The sequence below is a fragment of the Bos javanicus genome, chromosome 11 (genome assembly GCF_032452875.1).
Source record: "Bos javanicus breed banteng chromosome 11, ARS-OSU_banteng_1.0, whole genome shotgun sequence".
Classification (NCBI taxonomy): domain Eukaryota; kingdom Metazoa; phylum Chordata; class Mammalia; order Artiodactyla; family Bovidae; genus Bos; species Bos javanicus.
Genome location: NC_083878.1, coordinates 101677887 through 101696978, shown reverse-complemented (window position 1 = coordinate 101696978; position 19092 = coordinate 101677887). Strand labels below are relative to the sequence as shown.

The 19092-nt window shown below is 52.4% G+C and overlaps 1 protein-coding gene across 1 annotated transcript in view; it reads left to right on the top strand.

Moving 5' to 3' along the window:
* Positions 1-18810, top strand: part of MED27 (mediator complex subunit 27) — a 246214-nt gene extending 227404 nt beyond the window's left edge. Inside the window, exon 7 of the mRNA XM_061433929.1 lies at positions 13045-18810. Within this exon, the coding sequence (XP_061289913.1) occupies positions 13045-13098 (54 nt within the window). The 3' untranslated portion in view covers positions 13099-18810. The remainder of the gene's footprint in view (positions 1-13044) is intronic.
* The last annotated feature ends 282 nt before the right edge of the window (positions 18811-19092 follow it).

Sequence of the window (19092 nt, the reverse complement as noted above, 5' to 3'; positions counted from 1 at the left end):
ACTTCCTCTTCCTAAACACCCAGCAAGAGTCTCTTTCCCGGGCCCCTTGTGTCTAAGTGGGGCCGTGACACGTGAGCAGAAGAGGCAGCTAAAAGCAGACCGCGTTTCCCACGCTCTCACTTCCTTTTCTGAGACCCCACTGGGGGCAACGCACAGCCGTGGTGGAGTTAGAGGTTGGAAAGGTTCTGAGTCCCGGGGCCACCGCCTGGAGGCGAGACTGCCCGTGAGCTGCCCAGTGGATTCTATGGGACGGAAGTAAACTGTTAAACTTATTATTGGGTTAAATCACTGAGACTTGGGGTGTATTTTTTTTTTAATAGCTGCTCGGATTATTTACCCCACCCATCATGAAAATACCCTGAAAACTGTGCCACGAACTGTAAGCTGTTGATGGATGGTAGAGGTTACTGTTTCTCCTGTTTCTATGTTAGCTTGAGTCCAAGTCATCTTTCACTTCGGTTAGAAGAGGGCCACAGGGGTTTCCCTGGCGGTCCAGCGGCCAAGACTGTGCTCCCAGTGCAGGGGCCCTGGATTCGATATGTGCTTGGGGACCTAGATTCCACATGCTGCACTGGAGTTCCTGTGGCACAACCAGAAGACCCGTCATGCTACCACTAAGCCCTGGCACAGCCGAAGTAGATAAATAGACTTTTATTTTAAAGAGAAGAAGAGGATCATGTGCAGAGTCAACTCGGGCTGTCCTCTGGTTCCTCCAGGAAGAGCAGCCTTATCAGACGCCTTCCTGACCGCTCGCAAGGAGTGTGGACATTCCATCCCTTCTGCCCCCTTCCTCTGATCGTCTTCAGAGCCGCTCCTCTTGCATTCATCAGTCATTATTTATCTTGTTGTTCTCCACCCACTCCGAGACGGTCAGCTCCACAAGGCCAGGAACCGAGTCTGTCTGGAGCACTGCCCTGTCCCCTTGCACACAGAAGGTGCTCAGTAAGTATTTACCGAACGTGGAGAAGAGGAAGCTCCGCGCTCTGCTGCTCACAGGGGGACCTTGGGCCAGGCACGTGATCCTTCGGAGTGTGGATGCTTCACCCGTGAGTGGGGCAGTGGCCCTGGCTGGCCGTGCAGTGCCGGAGTCCTGTGAGGGAGTCACACCAGTCCTGTGAGGGAGTCACACCAGTCCTGTGAGGGAATCACACCAGGTGTTGGTTGTGCACCTACTGTGTGCAGGTGCTCGGTGCCCGGAATGTAGTCCACGTGACAAACGAGAAAGGGGCCAGGCGGCCAAGACAGCCTTGTCAGTGACATCCACCGCAGGCAGGGCAAGGATGCTCTGGGGCCATGGTCACCAGGTGGGGCCTCTTCCATCTTCCACTGTGGCCTTGGTGACACCCACTCGCCTCTCTTTGCTCACTCTGAGAAAATATTCAGAGAAAGAAATCCAGAGGTTTGGCGGCCTTCCCTCTGAGACGCAGCCTCAGCTGTGCACCCTCTCTTAAGCACAAGAGATTTCAGACGCCACCTGGAAAGCAGAAGTGCCCAGAAGAGACTGTCAGGGGTGCAGAACCGCCCCTGTTCCCATCCCATCCACACTGCTGTGAATGAGCACATCTCCCTGCCTTGAGGATAAGTGGGTCCCTTTCTTGCTGTGGCCTTTTGATATTTGACTTTGCACTCGATGCCCCTAAAGCTAATAGGCCCTGGCCTTTCATTTCCAAAGGGTAGTTGGTCAAATTAATGATCGCCAAAAGGCCAGAGGTAATTTGCTTTCCTCCCGGTTTCTTTCCATTCGTTTGCAAACCAGCAAAGTTCAAGAAAGCTTCTGAGCATGAAAGAGTAGGGGATCTAATTAGGAAGCAGGCAGGTAGTTCGAAAACTTTCTCGAGACCTTAGGGGCCATAGTCACAGGGTGGTCATGAGATTGTCCCAACAAGGACACTGAATTCTGCATGGGCCGGTCCCAGCCGTGGGCCTCATTCCCAGAAGCCCGGACAGCTTGCAAATGAATGAATGTGTATCCCTGTTCAGCCTGTCTTCAGCCTCGAGGAGGGACCCCAGCCCAGACCATCTGCTGGGGGGCAGGGGGTGGCTAGCCGGCGAAGGGCTGAGGTTGACAAGGGACAGGAACCGTTCTACAGCAGCCTGCGTCCTCAGAATATAAACACCCACCGTGTGAGGCGCGTGGGGCGAGGTGTGTCTGTTTTGCTGTTACGCACAGTGGAGGCATTTTATGGCTGGGTCTTGTTCCTGGGCCTGAGCATTTCCAGCTGAGCCACACAGTGCAGAAAGGCTGTGGCTTCTCAGGAGCCCGGCCTGATGACTGGCTGAGTGCCCCAGGCCACCAGGGACGCGGCGGGGGTGTCAGCCTGCCGTGAGCCTCGTCTGTGAATGGGGAACACGTGACCCCAGGAATCCAGACACCATGGTTGTATCACCCCCTTGGGATTAAAAACAGGACCTCGCCTTGCCTCTGGGGAACCAACACCCAACACCACTCATCCGTCCATGTGTTGCAATTAGAGGGTCTCTCATCAGTCCATCCCCACCCCCCCACTCCAGAGGAAGGGGGTCCTGGCCAGTCTCAGTGCCAGACTCACCCACACACACACCCTCCTGTGATTGGTTCAGGGCTGGGCAGACGATCTCACACACCCCTCCAAAGACATGCAGTTATGTCCCGCTCGGTGCTGAGAGACAAGTACTGCTAGTTTCCACTGAGTGTGAACAGAGCCGGTTGAGCAGCTGCTAGACCCAGGACCTGGAATCCCTCCGGGGGCCAAGCTCACTCCTGTCCAGCTTGGGCCAGGGTGGGCAAGGGGAAGAGCCCTTCCCCTGCAGTCTGTGTGCTCAGCGCTTGACACGCACCAGCAGGCCCAGGAAACCGCTCAGAGGGCCCAGGTGCACTGTGCAGATCAGCCAGTGAAGGGGGAGTCTGGGGCAGTAAGCTGGCGACTGGTCCATGAGGCCTTGCGCTAGGCATCTCTGAGGTATCACACGGGATCTTACAGTCCTTTCCTGGTTTGATCTTTGCTCAGAGGACGTGTTTTAAGAGAGTTTTCTTAAAATATTTATTTGGCTGTTGGGTCTTAGTTGTGGCACGCAGACCTCAGAGGACGGAGACTCCGTAGTTGCCTGGCTCTGTTGCCCCGAGGCATGTAGGATCTTAGTTCCCGGACCAGGGATCGAACCTGTGTCCCCTGCATTGGAAGGCGGAGTCTTAACCACTAGACCACCAGGGAAGTCCCAGAGGCCATTTTCTAATTTGAGAATTTTTTTGCCATCTGGAGAGACTAGAAATGAGAAGCAGCTTTATCTTCAAACCTAGCAAGTAATGGCTCCTTTACATTTCCTTTAAATTTACTGAAAAACTGAGAAGTTTTCTTTTAGCATTCAGGAGGCAAGGCGGCTTCTTCCAGAGGGAGTCTCCTTAAGAGGATGGTTGGGTCCATCGGGCAGCTGTCAGACTTCGCACCACCACCTGACCTGGGCCCTCTTCCCTCCCCTCCCCTCTGCGCCCTCACCAGTGGCCTCCGCAGGACCCCCTAGATAGGAGGTGTGTCAGGAAGGTGTGGACGGGGGGCCTCCCTCTATTTCCCATTCATGCTGTGGGATGAGGGCCGCCCTCTGGGACCAAGGCGGCAGCGCTTGCAGACAAGTTAGACTAGATGCCCGGGCTCTGGGCCGGCCCTCTGCCACCTCCTGGCCCAGGGTGAGAGACGTGAGCTGTTTCAGGCATGGCTACACGTGTCTGTGGTCCCTCACAGCGTAATCCACCCCTGACACACACACATACACACAACACATGCACACACACACACAACACACACACACACCATACACGACACACACACCATACATGACACACACAATACACATGACACACACGCACACACCACACGCACACACACCACACACACCATACACAACACACATGACACACACACACCACACAATTATACGCAACACACACATACCACACACAACACACACACACCATACACAACACACATGACACACAACACACACACACAATGCGCACACACCATACACAACACACATGACACACCCATACCACACGCACACACACCACACGCACACACAACTCACACACACCATACACCACACACACACGACACACACATACCACGTACACACACCATACACAACACACATGACACACACACAACACACACATGACACACACACACACCACACGCACACACCATACACAACACATGACACAACACGCACACAACGCACACACACCATACGCACACACACCACGCACATACACCATACACAACACACAACACATGACACACACCACACACAAACCACATGCACACACAATGTACACACACCATACACAACACACATGACACACACACACCACACACAATGCACACACACCATACACAACACACATGAACACACACCACATGCAAACAATGCATACACAACACACATGACACACACACATACCACACACAACACACACACCATACACAACCCATGACACACACCACATGCAAACACAATGCACACACATCATACACAACACACATGACACACACATACCACACACAAACACACGCACACGCACCACACACAATGCACTCACACCATACCCAACACACACACACACCACATGCACACACAACACACACACACCATACACCACACACACACCACACACATGACACACACACACCACACACACACCATACACAACACACACCCCACACACACACAACACACATGTACACACACACACACACACACACAACACACACAATGCATACCACACAACACACATGCACACCATACACACACAACACACACAATCACCAACTCCTGGGGTTCACTCAGACTCACGTCCATCAAGTCAGTGATGCCATCCAGCCATCATCAAGCATCATTCCTTCCAAAACTCACTGCCTTCAAGAAAGCCCAGGGGTGATCTCCTTGCAGTTCAAAGGGACTCTGCAGTTCAAGGCGACTCAGTCTTCTCTCTGTTTGCCTTCCATTCTTCCCTTCCAAATAGAGCTCCCAACTTCAGCCTGGGATAAAGACTTCATATCCCAACTCCTTTACAGTTATATGGCCATTGAGACGTGCCTCGGATTGTGTCCAACTGCTGGAAGGGGTTCTTAAGGGAGTGGTGAGAGGAAGGAGGTCTTTGCTTCCCCCTCCCCCTTCCTCCCGGTGGAAGTGTAGATGTGATGGCTGGCCTCAGACAGCCAACCTGGACCATGAGGTAGAAGCCATGCACTGAGGATGGCACAGCAGCAGGACAGAAGGAGCCTGGCTCTTTGGCAACCTAGACAGCCATCCCTGCTCTTCTTTTATGTGGGAGAAAACCAAGATGTTTTATTTAAGCCACAAGTGTACTTTGACTTATAGCTGAGTTTGATCCTGGTCAACACAAGGACATCTGATGAAGCTGGCTTTTTATTTTATTTTATTTTATTTTTTCTTCTCTTTTATTTTTATTTTTTTTATTTTTAAACTTTACATAATTGTATTAGTTTTGCCAAATATCAAAATGAATCCATCACAGGTATACATGTGCTCCCCATCCTGAACCCTCAACAACCTCAGTATGAGCCTGTTTTGCTCTTTCTCCCTCTCACCTTACCGGGGAGCTAATTGAGAGTTCCAGTTAACGGCCATTATTTGTTCCCGAGTGTGGTGCTTGCCGCAGCACACCCCCAGCCCCACCAGTGCTGAGAGCTCTCCTTCTGCTGTGGCATGATGGTTTCCTTCCCCAAGATCATTAACACCCCAATTCCACCAGCCTCTTTGGAGACCTGCATGATTTCAGTTTCTGCCGGGGTTTAACACTTCTAAAGGTTATTGAATCCATCTTTGGTCAGGAAAAGCCATTTAATGAGCATGTTTTGGCCTCATGAAGAGAAGGTAGCTGCACACACGTGTTCAAAGTTGCAGCCAGCCCTCTGGCACCCCATCTCCTCCTCGCCGGTTTGATTTCTTGGTCCGCACTGGACAAATAGAACAGGCTGGCTCTTTCATTCCCTCCGCCCAGCCCCCACCCCCGGCCCCTCATGCATCTTTCATCTTGACTCACTACTCCTGCAACTCCCTCTGCCCTGTGAACAGTATCGATCGGCTGATTAAGCCATCAAGTCACAGCAAACAACTTTAATTCTCTAACTCCAGGCCCTCGCTTCTCTTCCTGGCCTGGTACTGAGTTCCTCGCTCACATGTAACAACCGGCAGAGGACTTTTCCGCTGCCCGTCACTAACCTTGATGTCGCCCTTCTGTTGTTTTGCAGTGTTTTGGATAGTCAAGAAGATGAACTTAAAAGAAACCAGATCCTCAGTTTAGATGCCACTCCACCTGTCATCTAAATACAGTAACGAGGCTTTTGAGAGCCAGCCCCAGTTCCTCACCAGAGGGGCACCTCCACAGGGCTTTTATTGACTGATTTTTGGCTGCACAGGGTGTTCACCGCTGCACGCAGGCTTTCTGTCGTTGCAGCAAGTGGGGGCTGCTCTCTGGTTGCAGCGTGTGGGCTTCTCACTGTGGGGCTTCTCTGCAGGGCACAGGCTCTGGAGCATGACTCATGTAGTTGTGCTGTGTTGTCCCAGGGCATGTGGCATCTTCCTGGACCAGGGATCAAACCCGTGTTCCCTGCATTAGCAGGTAGAGCCTGTATCTGCTACTAAATAAGCCATTTATGATGCCTTTTATGATGTAGTGTCCCGTCCCATCTCTTCCATTCTTTTTTCTCTTTGTCAGAAGTGAGGCAGTAGGTCAAGGGAAGGGGAATAAGGCTTCTCCATCAGAGGGCATGCCACAGACTTCGTGGACATATTCGGATTATCACATTCTGCCCTCTGGACAATAACAGACATGCAAAACATCACCTTCCTCCCAAAAGCCTCAAGCCGTCACAGATCGGCTCCGAGTCCTGATCTCGTCCTCCAGGTAGGAGGAAGCTCCGTGGAATAGAGAGGTGCTTACGTGCAGCTCCGGGAGTTCACTTCCTCTCCACCGCAAGCCAAGAGCCACGTGATATGTGTCAGGTGTGGGAGAACCACAGAGAAGACCTGCTGCATCCTCAGCTCCCAGCACAGCCCTGGGCACCCCCCAGACAGTGAGTGAGCGAATAAATGAATGAACGCCCAGTCTGGGAGCCCGGTGCAGAGAGGCGTGGCCGTTCCTGCTGGTCATCCAAGCTCCAGCCCCAAGTCATCTCCAGCGCTGTCACTCGGCATGTGTGGCTGTGCCCGTGTCCATCCCCAAAACGGCTTTGAGCTTCCTTCCCACTGCCTCTCCCGCACTAGCGGGTGGGCCCCCAGGCGCAGGATCCCCGGGTCCTTTGGTTCACTCTGCGTCTCCTGTACCTAGAACAGGGCCCAGAAAAGAGCAGCGCTCAGTAAGTGTTTGCGGAGTGAAGGAATGGAGGTGTCAACACTCAGGGCCTGGGGAGGCACTGAGTCCAGATGCTGGAGGAACTAAAACAGATTACACAGCATCGACATCCACTTTCTAGGGGTTGATGATGGAATAGACCCTGTTCTTAGGAGACACAGGCTGATATACTGAGGGGAGAAGTGTTAGAATGTCTTCAGCTTACCTTCAAGTAGTTCAGAAAAAGACACGTGTATGAGCCCCACCCCCCCACCTACCTCCTGTGGAACCTTGAAATGTTGTCCTGTGTCCCCCCTGGAATGAAAGGCAGGGCTCGAGTCCCTGTGCATCCTAGGACCTCATCAGGGCACTTACTGACTCACTCAGGGGACCCAAGCTCACCTCTTGCTGCAGCCTGACTGTCCACCCAGTGAAATCCCCCACATGTCCCTTCACTGCTCTGGTGGGAACAAGGGCCAGGTATGGAGGGATTTGGACAGGGACGAAGAGTTTGTTCCTCAGTGTGGACTGGAGTGATGTGGTCCGTGTGGACCCTTGCGGGTGCTCCCCAGCTCCCTGGAGGGGCCCAGGGGGCCAGCATCTCTACCTAGAGCTAAAAAATCCTCCCCCAGAGCCGCCCCAGCCCTCCAGCTCCCCAAGGAACCACGAGAGGTTCTCTGACCATCACCGAGCAGTCTTTCATGACCAATTTCAAGGGATTAATGGGAGAGCTGAGTGGAATTTACTTAAAACATCAGCTCCACTTAAAATAGCTCTTCCAGGCATTTAGCGGCAACGTCTTTGATTCCCCAGCCGCATCCTTTCACTCTGTTATTAAATACCACGATATTCTGGTCCAAGTTCCGACTCCCCCAAGCCCTGATTCATGCGGCTGTGTGTGCCGGGGAGTGTGAGACATCGTCACCTGCCACCCGTGGCCTTTGATGGGCGGTGACACCGGCGAGGGTGCCAGCAAGTGGCTGGCACGTGGGCTCAGGACAACTCAGTCGGCAGACATGGCCAGTGCCCCAAGTTACACCATCAGAAGCCACACATGTGACCAGGGACAGCACCCCCTGTTTCAACCACTTTTTGGAGTTTCTTTTTCTTGCCTCAATTTACATGCGTTTCTAAATTCTGGCTCCTGGGCCACCAGAGTCTCAGCCACTTTGAGAGCCGGTGCTCCAGGCACCCCTGCCAGACAGGACTTCTTACCTGCTCTTTGGACGTTTCCCCTGTCTTGGCCTCTGGCTTTTCATTTCCACCCAATTTTGTGCTTGTTTTCCAACCTGATGTTTGGGTTGCGGTAGGCATAGTGATGGTGATGGTGGTGATGGTGATGAAGACGGTGGTGGTGATGATGTTGACGTAACAGGATTAATGGGACTCTCAAGGAAGCCTCGCCGTGTGCCTGGCATGACGCAAAGCCCTACTGCAGCTTCGGTTCTGGAAGGAGGATCTGAGCTGGAATGCAGAATGTCTGTTGTGATCAGCACCTGCAGAGGGGAGAGGCGGAAGCAGGATTGGGCAGAGGGAGTGACTGAATGGTGACACTCCCCCCCCACGCCCCATGAGGCCTCAGCCAGCCCAGCAGGGAGCACAGCAATCAGTCTTCCAAGGGTCCCAGGTTGGTCCCACACACCCACCTGGATGCCTGCCTCTGGATGCCAGCTGTCCCTGAGGACACAGCCTGGGGTGGAAAGGCGGGTCTCTGCAGCCCAGCTCCTCTGAAGGAGCCGGGGCCCTCCCAGTGGCCACACTGCAGCAGCTGGTGGCAGGTCCTTCTGGAAGATGACGTGGGCGACGCCTCTCCCTGTCTGCCATAAGCCATTCATCTGCACGATCCAGCTTTGTCCTCAGAGCAGAACCCTGAGATGCCTTTGCAGATGAGGCAGCAGGCTCAGAGAGGTTAAGGCACTCACCCAAGGTTACAGAGCTCACCTGCTGATGCTCATCTTCCTGGTGCAGGGCCCAAGTTCATACCCACCATCATAGGGCCTGTCAGGCTGAAGAGTAGGATTTTACAGATGAAACTGAAGTAACTGGCCCTCCCTTATCCTGAGGAGCAGACACGATGCTCTGTCTGATCGCCCGACTCCCTCCTGGGAGAGAGTTGTCAGGTTCTGGGTTCATCTTCCAGCAGAGTGGCCCTCCGGTGACCCGCCTTCCTTCCCGCGTCCCATCTTCCCTCTACAGTGGAGCTGGGATCCTGCTGGACAGTGTCTAGGACAGATGTCATGTGGGGCTTTGCTGCATCTGTTGGTTCCAGACCTTGGGAAGGAGAAAGGGGCGGTCGTTCAGGCCCTCCTTGCTGCCAAGACATTGGATCTCCTGTGACCACTGGGAAACATGAGGCCCAAGCCATGAGGAACAGTCCCGAGATGAGACCCTCGGGGGCAGCCAGCGGCCCTTAGAGGCAGGCAGCACACGGATAAGCTCTTTCCTGCCCCTGCAGACAACCCACTGCTATTTCAGGATGTGCGTCCTTACAGTGAAGGGACAAGGCTGTGCCTGGGGAGAAGGGTGTTGCATAAAACCTGAACCGACTTGACCCTCCGACCTGGGCCGTGGGCAGCTCAGGGGTTGTCTGGGAGCCTGAGTTCACCTACCCTGCCCGGCGGGCCCAGGATGTGGGTCCTAGAGGGACCCCGGCCCTTCCTGTCACCCCTTCCCCTGTTTCCCCCACCTCCTGCCATCCTGATAGCCAGACCAGACGTGGGCCTGGCTCAGCCAATCAGAGGCTTCAGATTCCAGGAAATAGAGCAAAGATTCAGCAAGAGCTAAGTGCATATCCGATGGTCGCAGTGCCAGCCCAGGTGCCGGCAGCAGCAGCCTGCCCAGCTGTTCCTGGGGTGGCCAACTGTGGTTCCAGCTGCCCCAGCTGAGCCAGGCTCCCAGGCAGCCGCTGAGCTGACCACAGCCCACTGCCATTCTCAGCTTCTCCTGTCAATTCTGGGAGTTTCTGCAGTCATGCCAGCCCCATCTTCTCCTGTATGAGATGCCAAAGTTCATTTAGGCTGTTGCCACCAAGCAAAAAATGTACAGTGTCTGCCAGCACCCCTGGAAGACATTGGGTGCACCTGCCCGGAATCCTCTCAGTCAGTGGCCTGAGGTGGTGAGTTCCCTGTCGAGAGAGGCGGACACGTGCCAGCTGGAGGGCTCCTTGACAGGAATGATGCCTAGATTTTGTGCGGATTCAACAAACAGCTTAGATAAAAGCCACTGCAGAAATTAACACAGCACTGTAAAGCAACTGGAAGAAGTCAGCCTCTGTGTCGTTCCGTTGTCACTGTCGGTCGTGGCTGCGACAGGAGTTTGGTATCAGTTTAAAGCAAAGTGCTCGCGTTCTAGCCGAGCCCATGTCTGGCTTCCAGTCTGAATGGAACGTCCTTCGGAGGGAAAGAAAAGGGCGGGTTTGTCCTTGACCGAATCAGCCTCATTTTACACGGTGAGGTGGGACGAGGCTCCCAGCGAGTTTGAGGCTGGCTCCATCCCTTCCGGAGGACCAGGGCTTCTGAGATGTGTGGATGTGTTGCTTTCTTAAGGAAGAAAAAGTGAGAGAAGTAGGAAGTGAAGTCCAGATCTGTTTTAGCCCCCAGGTCATTTAGTTGTCATAAAAGCTGGAGTTTTTCATGGGTGTATTTTTTGTGTGTACTGTGAATGTGTTTATCCTTCCAAGGCCAACGTTCATAACAGAACCACCTTCTATTCCTCGGCTGATTCCTATGGGGAGGGGATGGCAAGGGGCAGAGCAGCGACATGACCTCCATGAGGTCACAGGTCGAGGCTGTGCAGGAAGTGAGACACAGAGATGCAGCGGCCTGACAACTTCCAGGGGGCGTCATCAGCGGGAGCATCACCCATGGGAGACTAGCAGTGGGCGGTGCACATCCCGGAGCAGGACCTGCCCTTCCTCCCGAAGCTTGGCTCCAGCCTGGGTCGGGGCAGGATGCCAGGCTCGACTGTCTGCCAGCTCCCTCTTCCCTCGCTAGGGGACCCTTCCCCTGCCTACAATCCCACTGCCCACCTGCAGATAAGGGACTTGCCCAGGCCACAGACTGTCATGTAGAGGAGGTGGGATCTCACCTGGAGCTGTGTGTGTCAAAGCGTTGCCACTTCTGGGGCTCAGGCCCTTTTCTCAGGACACATGCAGTCCAGGGGAGTCCTGAGGGCCTCAGGAAAGAACAGACAAAGACTACAGGGAATTCAGAAGATAATCCTGGGAATCACAGAGGGCTTCCCAGAGGCTGTGGCATTTTCCATGAACCTGGAAGGACAGGTGGTTCTTTTTAATATTTATTTATTTGCGTGTGGCACACGGCATCTGTGATCTTGGTTGCAGCATGCGGGTTTTCTAGTTAAGACATGCAGGATCTTTAGCTGTGGCATGTGGGATCTCATTCCCTGACCAGGAATGAAATCCAGTTCTCTGCATTGACAGCCTGGAGTTTTAGCCACTAGATCACCAGGGAAATCCTGACAGGTAGATTTTGAGCAAAAGGAGCTGGAGTTCTGGGCATCTGGAGAAACCTGCAGGCTGCCCAGAAAACTTGGAAGAGAGCTGCCGTCACTGGGAGAGCCCGCCTCCCAGACACTGAGTCCCACAGCTGGAATTCAAAAAGTCCTGCCTTTCCCAAAGGGCAGGATATATGAGAAGGATGGCGGGGAGGGGAGGGTAGCAGGGGAGCCCATGTCCAGTGCCCCGTAGAGTAGAGAGGTCATGTGAATCAGGGATCCATGGACTCTGGAGTCTCTCCCAGCTCTCAGACCCCGTGACAGATGAGTGGTCCTCGCCGGCAAATGTGCATGAGATGGTGGAAGGTCTGCAGCCTCAGGGGGACCAGAACCTGGCAGGCTCCACACCCCTGGGATGAGAGAAGGGGCCCAGACACCTTGGAGCATCTCCCACAAAAGGGAAGATACAGCTGTTGAAACAGAAAGGTCTGCTCTTCCACTGCAGAAAGCTCAAGGTGGGGAATTGCGAGTCCGTTAGTCACGGGCTTTCACAGCATCTTCAGAAGCTCTGGGAGGGGGCGCACCCCCCAGCCCCAGGGATGGGGCTTCTTTTCACCTGCCTGAGGCTTCCCCCTCTTTCTAGATGGAGGAGCCTCAGTCGTGATGGACGACAGGCCCTCTCAGGCCCCACACGGCCTTTCTTCTTGTAAAGTTTCCAGCTAAAAACACCTCCGTGTTTAAGGCCCGCCTCTCCCAGCAGAGCCCGGAGTCCCCTCCAGGCTTCTTCTGACATGTGTGTCCACGGCCTGGGAAGTTCACATGGATCCTGCTCTTGTGCAGGGAGAGGACGGGGGACACCGTTCATCTGTGCCCAGGCCACGGGCCTGCGAGGGGAGGGTCAGTCCGGCAGGACTGAGATCTTCAGGCGACCAAGGCTACTCAGGCCTGGAGGGGCACAGAACAAGCCCAGGGACCTGCGAGGGGGGCTCCCAGCCCAGGCGCTCGGGGAGAAGGGTGGTCCAGAGTCTCAGGGGACTGGACGAAAGACCCATAGCCCGCCTCCCCCAGTGCGACGAGAACGCTCAATGTCAAAATGTAAACAAAGGGGACTTCCCTCGAGGCCCAATGGCTAAGACTTCACACTCCCAGTGCAGGGGCCCAGGTTCCGTCCCTGGTCAGGGAACTAGAGCCCATGTGCCACAGCTAAGACCTAGCCCAGCAACCATTAACAAATATAAATATTTTTTTAATGTGGACAGAGGACAAAATACCCAAGGAGGGCCGAGGCTGCTACCCAAGAGCTGAAGGTTTAAGACCAGGCGCTCGTCACCGGCAGTGTGTCTGAAGTCGCCCGCTCATCTTCCTGTCCAGCTCGCCTTCAGCCTCCTGGATGCCTTGAATGGTTGGTCCCAATTCCTCCCCTCCCTACATGCCCTCACTCCTCACTGTGGCCTCCTGGTGGGTGGCGTGCCTGTCCTCTTGACCTTGAGCGTGGCCATGGGACTGGCTTGGGCCCCTGGAGCTAAGCGGACTCGCCCAGAGCACAGGCTTAAATTGTGCTTGGACAGCGGGGCTGGCCTCTGGAACTGACGTGACCGATGCAAGTTGCAAAGAGCTGCCCCTGGGGTCTTCCCTGGTGGGCCAGTGGTTCAGACTTCACCTTCCAGCGCAGGGGGTGCAGGTTCGATCCCCGGTCAGGGAACTGAGATCCCACATGCCTGAAAGCCAGAAAACCAAAACTTAAAAAAAAAAAAAGAAGCAACATTAGAACAAATTCAATAAAGACTTTAAAATGGTCCACATTGGAAAACATCTTTAAAAAGGAGCTACCCTGGAATGAACATGGGTAGAGCAGACCTGGATGTCCCTAGCAGTCAGCCAGGGGCAGAGTCAGCCACCTGAGCCAGCCCCGACCAGCTGCCTGAGCTGCTTCCTCACTGCAGCACTTGCCACCCATCCATCAACCTGGGCAAGACATCCCTGCCTCACCTGTGTGTGTGTGTGTGTGAAAGTCGCTCAGTCGTGTCCAAATCTTTGTGACCCCATAGTCTATACAGTCCATGGAATTCTCCAGGCCAGAATACTGGAGTGGGTAGCCTTTCCCTTCTCCAGGGGATCTTCCCAACCCAGGGATCAAACCCAGGTCTCCCACACTGCAGGCGGATTCTCTACCAGCTGAGCCACAAGGGAAGCCTCACCTGTAATGCAAACCTAATAATAGCATCTCCCAAGTTAGTTCAGGGAACACCAGCACCCGCACAAACCCCAAAATATCAATGATGTAACATAACAGAAATTCTAGTTACATACTGCTTTATTTAAAAACAAAACAAAAAACTACTCTGAAAACAATGGTTCATGACAGCAACCATTTTACTGAACCTCATGGTTTGGGGGGTCAGGGGTTGGGCAGAGCTTGGCTGGGCGGTCTTGTGCTCCATGTGGCACTGAGGTCACTCGTGGCATTCAGCTGGTCGCTGAGCTTGTCTGGAGGGTTCAAGAAGGCTTCACCCACCAGCCTGGCGTCTTGGCGTAGATGGCTGGAAGGCGGGCCTCTGCTGGTCCCCTCCCTCTCCCTATGGTCTCTGGGCCTCTCTTTATGGTCTTGGGGCCTCTGTGTGTGGCTCCCCAGCAGGGTGGACCCTCTTCACATGGCAGCTCAGCTCCAAGAAACAGGAAGTGGAGTGGGGCGAGCAATAGATACGGTGTCATTTCCACCGTGTTGTATTGGTTGAAACAGTTAGCAAGCCCGCTTATTTCAGCAGAGAAAATAGAGACTCCTCCTTTCAGTGGGAAAAGTTCACAGAATTTGTAGCCGTCTTTAATCTCCTACACTCATAAGTGCTTCCCTTGCGGCTCAGCTAGTAAAGATTCCACCTGCAACGCGGGAGACCCGGGTTCGATCCCCGGGTTGGAAAGATCCCCTGGAGAAGGGAAAGGCTACCCGCTCCAGTATCCTGGCCTGGAGAATCCCTTGGACTGTATAGTCCATGGGGTCGCAAAGAGTCAGACACCACTGACCAACTTTCACGTCACTACTTCACTCATGAGTGCAGTCAACAGCCAGGAAGAGCTCTGCTCCACACAGTGACTCAGGGACCCAGGGTCAAAGGAACTCTGTCATTTACTACATGTAGCATTTTCCAAGGTTACCCTGGTCTCAACATCCAGCAGGCAGATGCTGGGAAGGAGAAAACAGGGAGTCCACACAGGAGGATTTTATGAGCCAGCCCTAGAAGTGGCCTCTCTCACTTCCACACTGAATTCAGTGGCCTGCACCCAGCACATGGTCCCACCGAACTGCGAGGGATGCGAGGAACTGTCATCCAGCCACATGCCTGGGAGGAAACGGGACAGGCTCGGCCAGCCCCCTGCTCTCCTCTCAAGGCTATATGGTGAGCAGATGGCTCAGTCCATGGGGAGGGTGCATGGTCAGCAGCCCTGAGTGGCCCTCCTCCGCACCTCTGCGTCCAGCACAGCGTGTGCAGGGTTTGCATTGCTGGTCTGCATCACTCCATGGTGTGCTTCTTCTTGTTCGGTCGCTAAGTCATGTCCAGCACTTTGTGACCTCACGAACTGCAGCAAGTCAGGCTCCTCTGTCCTTCGCTGTCTCCCGGAGTTTGCTGAAACTCATGTCCATTGAATCAGTGATGCCACCCAACTGTCCCCATGGTGGTATCTGCCAACCCCCCAGCATCTTCAGAGGAGAATGTCTCCCTGCGTGTGGGCAGCTCTAAGTGCCCGTGCCGTGTATCTCGTGGCTCCCCCTCCAGCCACAGCTGAGGGGACCAAGAGTGGCCAGGCCCTTGCTGGTCACTGGCCCACAAGGGGAACTGGTGTACGACGCTTTGCCTGGATAGGCTGGACCAACCCGAGACACGAGCTGAGAGGATACAGAGCGTCAGGAGGTAAAGCAAGGGCTGGGGAAGGGACACCAACAGTCTGGAGCAAGGAGGATTCAGAAGCTGTGAGAAAGCAGAACCAAGAACCACAGAGCCAAGCTCCAGGGAAGAAGGTGAAGAAGCATGCGGGTAGCAGGAGCTCTGCTGAGATGCAGGAGGAGAAGCAGACACCACTCACTGCGGCTCAACGTGAAGACCAGCTCGAGTCTCTGAGACCCAGCACCCCTCCCGGTCTCGAGCCCCACAAGATCCCTCGGTCCTTACGAATGAGAGCAATGAAGAGAGTACGGTTGTGGCTGGAGAGAGTCATTGTTCTCGGTCAGGGGTCAGCGGACTTCCTGTAAGGAGCCTGATCGTGAATATTTACTGCTCTGCACATCCCTGTTGAAGTTGCCATCATCATGCAAAAGCAACCACGGACAATATTGAAACACGTGACTTGGTTATGTGTCAATAAAACCTTATAGACTGAAGTGATCCTTCCTCTACATTTTAACATGTCCAGAAATATTTTTTTCTTTTAGTTGTTTTTTACTACTGTGTTTTAAAATGTAAAGCAATTCTCAGCTCATAGGCAGTACAAAAAGACTTTGGGCTGGATCCAGCCCACAGGCCATAGTTTGCTGACCCTGTTCTTGGTTCATAAGGGCCGAGGGTGCCGTTTCGTTTGGTCCGCAACACCGGGAACGCCTTCCTGGGTCAAAGGAAGGAACCTGGCGGATGTGTTCCAGACAGCCCAGCAGCAGCAGCTCTCTGACCTTGGCCGGAGACCAGCGGTGAGGGCCTTGCGCAATCAGTCTTGGTGATGGGTGATGACCCTCCAGCGGGTGTGACGGGGCGCCCGCAGCGTCCTCTGCCCAGTGGCAGTGCAGTGTCTGCACTGACCCCGTTGGCTTTGATTCTTCCTTCCCAGCCTCACAGGCTCTGAGCTGGGTCCTCAGCCTCCTCCCGAGAATCTGTGAGCCCCGCAGCCTTCTAATGAATTCATGTTCTGCTTAAATCAGCTAGAAACGCTTTCTATTGCTTACAAATAAGAACCCTGTCAGTTGTTGGAATTTCTCTCTGTGATTTTCTCTAGTGAATTCCCAGGGCAATAAAATGTGCTATAAAGTTCTTTTTTTAATAAGTTTTTTTAAAGTTATTACATAAATAATACATGTTCGTTATTTCATATAAAGGCCAAGAAATAGAAAGTATCACAAAAAAAGAAATAAAAATTCCTCATAATCACAGCACTCAGAAAGAAGCACAATTACTGTGGGGATGCAAACCTTCCAGATAGAGATACAGACCTTTTTTTCCTTAACAAGTCTTAGGTTGTACTATAATATGCGATCTTGTAACTGGCTCTTTCATTCACCAGCACCTTGTGGACCGCTTTAAACATTAATAAGCATACAGTTCTGTCTTTTCAAATAAACGCCTAGCGTCCCATCACAATGCACACCCCCCCCCCATCCACTCCATCAGTCCCCTGTGAGTGGACATGGAGGGGATTTTCAGGTCTTCATTACTAGAGACAGTGCTTGGATACAATAATGTGAGCTCTACTGTGCCCCTCCTCCCCTGATTCGTATGTTAAAGTCCTGCTGCCAGTATCTCAGAATGTGGTTGTTTAGCGATAGGGCCTTTAGCGAGGTCGTTTAGGTAAAAGGAAGTCATGCGGATGGGCTCTAATCCAGAGTGAGTGCTGTCCTTATAAAGGGGAGGCTGGGACACAACACAGCCCGATGGAGGCTCACGTGAGGACGCAGCGAGACCATGGCCATCTGCAAGCCAAGCTGAGAGGCCTCAGAAGGTACCAGCCCTGCCCACACCGGGATCTTGGACCTCTGGCCTCCAGAACGCTGAGACAATAAATTTGTGTTATTAAAGCCACCCAGTCCGTGGTCCTTTGTTATGGCAGCCCCAGCACACAATTACAGTATCCTTTTAGTATGTTTTAATTTTTCCCTAGGCTGGAATCTTGTTTTTTGTGTTTTTTTTTAAAATTTTTTTTATTATGATTATTATTTTTTTTTTTACTTTACAATATTGTATTGGTTTTGCCATACATCAACATGCATCCGCCATGGGTGTACATGTGTTCCCCAACAGGATTCCGAAGTCAAAGAGTGTGTACTTTTTAAAACCTTTTGTTTTGAAATCATGATAGACTCATAGGAAGTGGCAGAAATACTGAGTTGGCCAAAAAGTTCATTCTAGTTTTCCCATAAGATGTTACAGAACAAATTTTCTGGCCAACCCAACAGTAGAGAGAGCCCTGTTTTAGCCTTCCCCCGAGGGTCCCACAGTGGTGACATCTTGCATAATTATACTGCAGTTTCCAAACTGAGCAACGGGCATCAGTACAACTCTGCTAAGTGGATGGCCAGCCTTATTCAGCATAGTGGTGGGTCTTGTATGTCTTTATGTAGATTGAACCCTGAGCGTTTTATTGTTAATTCTACTGTAAATGTTATTTCCTATTTCTTGTTTGTGGAATAAGGAAAGAATATTCTGACCTTCTTTCCAGAATCGTGCTACATTGACTTATTAATCCTGTAGTTTGTTGAAGATTCTGTTGGACTTTCACTGTATATGATGATATCATCTATAGCTAATGACAGGCTTGCAGGGTTTTCCCCTTTCAATCCTTATACTTTTTTCCTTGCTTTGCTGCATTGTTTAGGATTACCAGTAGAAAGCAGAATAAAAGTGATCGTAGTGGGGAGCCCTTGTCCCACTTCCAGTCTCAGGATTAGGGTCAGGGAAGTGGAAGTTTCTGTAATCTCCCATTAAGTATGATGTTGGCAGTAGATTTTTAATATGTATCATTTATGCTACTACTACTGCTAAGTCACTTCAGTCGTGTCCGACTCTGTGCGGCCCCAGAGACGGCAGCCCACCAGGCTCCCCGTCCCTGGGATTCTCCAGGCAAGAACACTGGAGTGGGTTGCCATTTCCTTCTCCGTGTATCATTGATGGTCCCCTTCTATTTCCAGTTTGCTGAGAGCTTTCTTTTCATGGATGGTATTGAATTCCATCAATGAAGATGAGCATGTATTTTCTCCTTTATTATGACTGATTTCTGAGTGTTAAGCCAACCTTGCATTCCTGTTAATAAATGCCACTTGGTTGTGATATCGCTTTGTTTGATTTGGTAATATTTCACTAAGTATTTTTCCATCTGTTTTCATGAAAACAGTTGATCTATAATATCCCTTTGTTGTCATGTGCTTTTCAGGATTAAGGTTATGCTAGCCTCGTAAAATGACTTGGCAGTGTCTCTTCTTTCTGTACTCTCTGGGAGAGTCTGTGTAAAATTGGGGTTGTTTCTCCCTTAAACATTTAGTCTAATTCACCAGTGAAGCCATGTGGAAATTTCTTTGTCAGATAGTTATAATTTGAGATTTCATTTCTTTA